Raw genomic sequence first — 6,786 nt, forward strand, 5'->3', positions numbered from 1 at the left:
TAGGATATGGAAGTGAATGTATGTAGATCTGTATTTGTCCGTATGGTTTTAAATAATTGGAGTCAAGTTTTTAGGACTTCTTTTGTATCATATATCAAAAAGAAACTTCCTGTAGTGATAATTGGTCCTCAGTTTTGGGATAATTGAAGACAATTCATGTGAAGGGATCTGTGAGTACACATATACATGTTTTGTTTAAATTTTTAATTTTCTTCTCAGATATGTATTACTGGTGCCTGATGCCAGAAAACTTCATTTTACAATAAAATATTTTACTTTATAATGTATTGTAAGTGACAACTGATGAAACATACTATGTATTACTTTAGGGACTTATTGAGGATACTGTCTTAACTCATCACTCATTCCCTTTATTAATTTAACATCAATTTTTTTCTTCTAAGCACAGAGTCTGAGTCAGATTAGTTGCCTTCAAGATATTTCATTATCATTATTGAAAATTAGTAAACTGATTATATTTCCCTTTCTTTCTTGACCAGGGATTTTCATCCATGCATCATAACTACAATGCTCAGATTTTGATAATTGTATGAAACATCCTCACTGTTGAAACTTCCTTACATTTACTGTGGTTCTAATTGTATATATATTTTAATTTTCACTTGTATTGAATATATATTGTTCTGTAGATAATTTCAAGATTTTATATTCATTTAATGCTAATAAAATCAGGTATCTAATTTTTATTTCTGTGCTTTAATATTGCCTTGCTATTCCCTTTCTAAGAGAAAAACATGCCACGCTTTTCTTGTTAAGCATAAGAAGCAGAAATATATTTTATTTGTTCAGAGTTATGATTAAATGTCCATATATATATATATATATATATATTTTTTTTTTCCCCCAAAATGTCCTTGTATTTATCCCTGGTGTACTTTCTATCTTTCTAGATTAAGGGAAAAAGGAATATATATGTGTGTGTGTGTCTGTGTGTGTGTGTATAATCTGTCTGTCTATCTGTATATATATGGAAGTGACAGTGTTAGGCACTTAGTCATGTCTGACTTTTTGCAACACCATGGAATGTAGCCCTCCAGCCTCCCTGTCCATTGAATTCTCCAAGCAAGAAGGCTGGCATGGACAGCCATTCCCTTCTGCAGGGGATCTTCCCACCCCAGGGATCAAACCCTATTCTCCAGCTTTTCAGACAGATTCTTTACCATCTGAGCCACCAGGGAAGCCCATGTGTGTGTGTGTATATATATAGCATAGTTAAAACTATAATGAAATTAGGGAATGAAGCTATACCATCATTAAATTAAGAGAGATTTAAAAAATCTCAGATCATGCTTTGGTTTCTGACATGACACAATGAATGGTATAAGAATAGTTTGAAATCAGGAAAAGCACTAAAATGAACAAAATGAGTTTCAGTGTTAGAAAATATTAAGTAAGAAAAACTTTCTCCTCATAGTTTTGCATTTATCATGGTTTTTGAGGTGGCTTTAGTGCTTCCCTGGTGGCTCAGAGGTTAAAGCACCTGCCTGCAATGCAGGACACCTGGGTTTGATCCCTGGGTTGGGAAGATCCCCTAGAGAAGGAAATGGCAACCCACTCCAGTATTCTTGCCTGGAGAATCCCATGGACGGAGGAGTCTAGTGCGCTACAGTCCACGGGGTCGCAAAGAGTCGGATACGACTGAGCGACTTCACTTTCACTTAGTTATAAAATGAAAGTGGATACTGACTATACAGTATGATAGTGATTATGCAAATCTAGAGGCATACAGATAAGTACTCCATGACAAAAATAATTGGGAGGAATTCATTAAATTGTTACAACAGTTTTTTTTTTTTATATCATTCTTTGAATGTTGTTATATTCCAGTTTTCTTTTTAACAAACATATTTACTCCCTAAATAGTATTACATATTTAAATATAAAACTTTTATTGTCAAAAATGTATCATTCTGCCCCTGATGATTTTAATCATGGAGTAGATATTTCACTAGAAATAGTTTCTCTACCACTCTGGGAATAAATTTAGAGCATCACAAAGGTAGACCAAACCATTAGGCTCTTCATTTTGTGGCTCCTAAGGGAGAAGGCACTGGCAACCCACTCCAGTACTCTTGCCTGGAAACTCCCATGGACGGAGGAGCCTGGTGGGCTGCAGTCCATGGGGTTGTGAAGAGTCGGACGCGACTGAGCGACTTCACTTTCCCTTTTCACTTTCATGCATTAGAGAAGGAAATGGCAACCCACTCCAGTGTTCTTGCCTGGAGAATCCCAGGGACGGGGGAGCCTGGTGGGCTGCCGTCTATGGGATCACACAGAGTCGGACACGACTGATGTGACTTAGCAGCAAGGGAAAAGACTACTAAATTCTCAAATCCTATCGTAGCTGCTTTTGGTCCTTGCACTTTTGTCCCTGGAGGCAGGCAGAGCAATCTTTCTTTATAATTGTTCCACGGGGATGAGCAAACGTTTCATTATCAACAATTCCCAGTATATGATCTACCCTGGAAATATTAGGATGAGATAAAAAGCACGCTCTTCTCTGCTGATGTACCTATAGAGTGGAGCCATGAAATTCTTTTCAGGCATAACTTCCTGGCAAATTTTACATTTGATCAGGAGCTGAATGAAGTTTCTAGTTTGATTTACTTTTCCCTACTGAAGAAAACAAAATGACCGCATTAAAATTTAAAAGAATTTGTCTCAAAAAAGAACCATGTTTATTAGAGAAATTTTCAACTTACATGATCTTTGTGTTTTATTTGTGAGCAAAATTTGTGGCCGACATACTTCATAGACAGATAATATTGAAAGAAGTGTATTTTACCAACCTTGGCCTCCAGTAAGTATTATTCTCAAAGGTAGAAGGTTTTAGGTAGAATCAAATAAAATGGAGATATTTTCAGAATATGTACACTGATATTATTTAAACTTTTCCCTAAGTAATGACAAGTTTTGTAGAACCAGAAATACAGAGTTGATGTAATCATGGTCTGCAATCAATGTGCATACTTAGAAATATAATTTTAGAAGAAATTTAATTTTGAATTATCAAGTTGTACAAGCATCCTGCTGTTTGAACATTTATACTAATATATGGTCTATAATTCAGCATATGCTACTGAAATTCACTAAAGATGAAATGAATATTTCATTAGATAATAATGTATACTAATATTACTGTTACTATAATAGTAAATATATTGGGAAAGAAAGAACAGTGCATGATGCATTAAACTATATATATCAAACAATTATATATGTATCAATTTATATATATATATATCAAATTATCAATTATATATACCTCAAACAATTTTTGTTATTATATATCTAAAAATTTTTCAGGTTTGTTAAAATCAATCATAAATAAGAATATAGTATTATGGGTATTCCTTTTGCAGTAGATCTACCTTGGTAGAATATCAGATCCAATATTTAATAGCTCTGACTCTGGTTGGGTTAACTAAATTCACAGTGGTTTTTTTCTCATATGAAGAATGTGTCAAATGGTACTAACTATGGTATAATAATCTGATGGTAATTAAATGCATTAATAATGACAAACCTTAAAACAGTATCAGTCATTCTAACTATTCAATTGTATTAGGTTTTGCTACACTATATCCAAATATAGTTACCCTTATTTCTATATTTGATAGTCAAATTAAGAGTTTTCTTTTCATACTCTCTACAACCCTCTTCTCACTCTCTAGAAACATCAAACTATAACATCAAATATAAATATACCATGTTGTTTATAAAACCGCAAGCTTTTTGAAGTAATTCATGTCAAGTATCAAACTTTGATCTCAACCATTTGGAGCACTTGAACACTATGGGCAGAAGGAATATCACACAGGTGTCTGACTTCATCCTCATGGGACTGACAGATTCTAAAGAGATCCGGCTGGTCCTCTTCACCCTCTTTCTCCCGATATACCTGATCACTGTGCTGGGGAATGTGGGGATGATACTGATAATCCACCTGGACCCCCAGCTTCACACCCCCATGTACTTTTTCCTCAGTCACTTGTCATTTCTTGATCTCAGTTACTCAAGCGTCATCACCCCTAAAACCTTAGACAACTTACTAACTTCCAAGAAGAATACTTCATACCTGAACTGCTTCACTCAGATGTCTTTCTTTGTCTTCTTGGGCGCCACTGAATGTTTCCTTCTCTCCTGCATGGCCTATGATCGCTATGCAGCCATCTGCAGCCCTCTGCGTTACCAGGTGGTTATGTCCACCAGGCGATGCTGCTGTCTCATCTTTGGATCCTATTTGATTGGCTTTATGGACACCTCTGTCAATGTTCTGTGCTTGAGTAGATTGCATTTCTGCAACTCAAAGATAATTTATCACTTTTTCTGTGATGGACCAGCAATTTTAGCGCTGTCCTGCACTGACACACATGACATCGAAATCATCATATTCATTTCTGCTGGCTCCACCCTACTGGTGTCTCTTATCACAATATCTGTGTCCTATGTGTCCATCCTGTCCACTATCCTTAAAATCACTTCCACTGCAGGGAAGCAGAAAGCCTTCTCTACCTGTGCCTCCCATCTCCTGGCGGTCACCATCTTCTATGGCACTATGATTTTCACTTACTTAAAACCAAGTAAGTCCTACTCCTTGGGAAAGGATCAAGTGGCTTCTGTTTTTTATACTATTGTCATCCCCATGCTGAACCCCCTTATATACAGCCTTAGAAACAAAGAAGTAAAAAATGCACTCAATAGGGTCATGAAGAAGAGAAAGGACTCCAAATAATTAAAGTAACAATGATGTTAAACTTCAAAGTCATTTTTCTTTTCATTCCTGTAGTGTATTTCCTTGCTGTCTCTTCAGAGACAAATAGAATTGTTTGTTTATTTATTTTGCTGAGCCATCATTTGCCTAACTAAATGTAATCTATCTAAATATAAAAAATATAATTTTATTTTTAAGAATATGCCTTTGGAAATCGATATTATAATTGGAAACCAGAACCATGTTAAACCTAGTCTAACTATATACATTTTTAAGTGAAACTGATTTCCTAAATGAAAAAGTATAGTTGTCAGCTTTTCAAATATGTCATATATATTCTAAAACGTAATCCAACTTCAGAGAATGTTATGATGGAAAAGAGGTCAATTTTGGGAACAATGATGCCAATTTCAGAAGTCATTTCCTTTACTTTAGAGAGAAGCGTTATAGCAGAGTGATTATGAACACTTGCTTGGGAACCAAACATTCCAAAATTTAGATTCTAGGACTGCTGCTCTATTACTTATATAAACCATAAATCACTGAAAATTCAAGCCTCAAGTTTCCTCAACTGCACTAGATAAATAATAATTCCTCGTCCATAGAGTTACTATAAGGGGCTTCCCAGGTGGCTCAGTGGTAAACAATCCATCTGTCTATGCAAGAGACATGTGTTTGATCCCTGGGTCTGGAAGATCGCTGGAGAAGGAAATGACAACCCACTCCAGTGTTCTTGACTAGAAAATTCCATGGACAGAGAAGCCTGGTGGGCTATAGTCCATGGGTTTGCAAAGAGTCTGACAGGACTGAGTGACTGAGCATACATGCACACACACAGTTACTATAAAGATTAAATCAATTCATGTATGCAAATCATTTAAGGCAGTACTAATAAATGTTGGCCATTATCATAAGAATATTGATATCCCTCCAGTATTTTTAACACACAGTGACTTCTTTGTAATGGATATATAGTTGTGTTTTATTAGTTATTTTAGGTTGGTTTAAAAGGCAAACACACAAACAGCTAAGGAAACACTCACCACATCACAATTTTGGCTTTTGAGTGGAATATGTTAACATTGTAAAAATTTGAAAAATATTGAAAATTTAAGGAAATAAAAATGCACTGGAAGTTATTATGTGTTTAGTACGTGTTCTTCTAGATGGATAATTGTGTAGGTTTTGTGTGTATATATTATGAACATGTGTGATATTTCTGACATTTCCTACATTTTTGAGACTTTCTTCATACACTTACATGTATAAACTTGAATATTCTTTTTATCATTGAAATCTAAGATAACTAAGTTTGTATGTGGGAAAGATGCTCATTTTGCCATTCTATGGACATGAAATATTAAATTCATCAAGTTAACATTCTGCATGAAATGTTATAATTTTGATGACTCCCTGAAAATATTGATTTTATTTTTTAAATTTTTTATTTATTATTTATTTATTTTGGAGTGTAATAGCTTTACATAAGTGTGTTAGTTTCTGCTGTACAACAGAGTGAATCACTTATTACACACATATCCCCTCACTCTGAGCCTCTCTCCACGCTTTCACTTTACATGAAACACTGAGTGGTAATGAAAGAATTTGGGAAATCACATGTAAATGTTTATTGAAGGGAAGTGAAGATTAATTTGAAGAAGTATTTTTAAAAGAAAATGTATTTGTATAATATTTCTCTCTCACCAAATATATTGTAAGCTCTTTGAGAAAAGAATTTGGTTAGTCATAGTTTTACTCTCCACAACATGTAGCAAATGTATAACTTATTCAATATGCAAGTAAGTATTTTCTTTCATTTTTGCTTGCTGGTGAAGGCACAGTGATGAATTCATTAAAATGAAAGATTTTACTTCATTCAGGTTTATATTATGTTTTGGTATTTGCACTTCTTCCTGTGGCTTCCCAGGTGGCATTGTGGTAAAGTACCTGCCTGCCACTGCAAGAGACATAAGAGATGTGGCTTGATCCCTGGGTTGGGAAGATCCCTGGAGGACAGCATAGCAACCTACTCCAGTCCTCTTGCCTCGAGA

The 6,786-nt window shown here is 34.9% G+C and overlaps 1 protein-coding gene across 1 annotated transcript; it reads left to right on the forward strand.

The window, feature by feature from the left end:
• Positions 1 to 3,817: 3,817 nt before the first annotated feature.
• On the forward strand, positions 3,818 to 4,756 carry LOC109569392 (olfactory receptor 8H1-like). The gene has a single exon (XM_019974739.2). It carries the CDS (start codon positions 3,818 to 3,820, stop codon positions 4,754 to 4,756), a length of 939 nt encoding a protein of 312 aa, XP_019830298.2.
• The last annotated feature ends 2,030 nt before the right edge of the window (positions 4,757 to 6,786 follow it).

Source organism: Bos indicus, chromosome 15, assembly GCF_029378745.1.
Source record: "Bos indicus isolate NIAB-ARS_2022 breed Sahiwal x Tharparkar chromosome 15, NIAB-ARS_B.indTharparkar_mat_pri_1.0, whole genome shotgun sequence".
In the NCBI taxonomy this organism is placed as follows: Eukaryota; Metazoa; Chordata; class Mammalia; order Artiodactyla; family Bovidae; genus Bos; species Bos indicus.

Coding starts and splice junctions, on each gene's coding strand:
- LOC109569392 (XM_019974739.2), top strand. CDS start 3,818: ATGGGCAGAAGGAATATCACACAGGTGTCTGACTTCATCCTCATGGGA.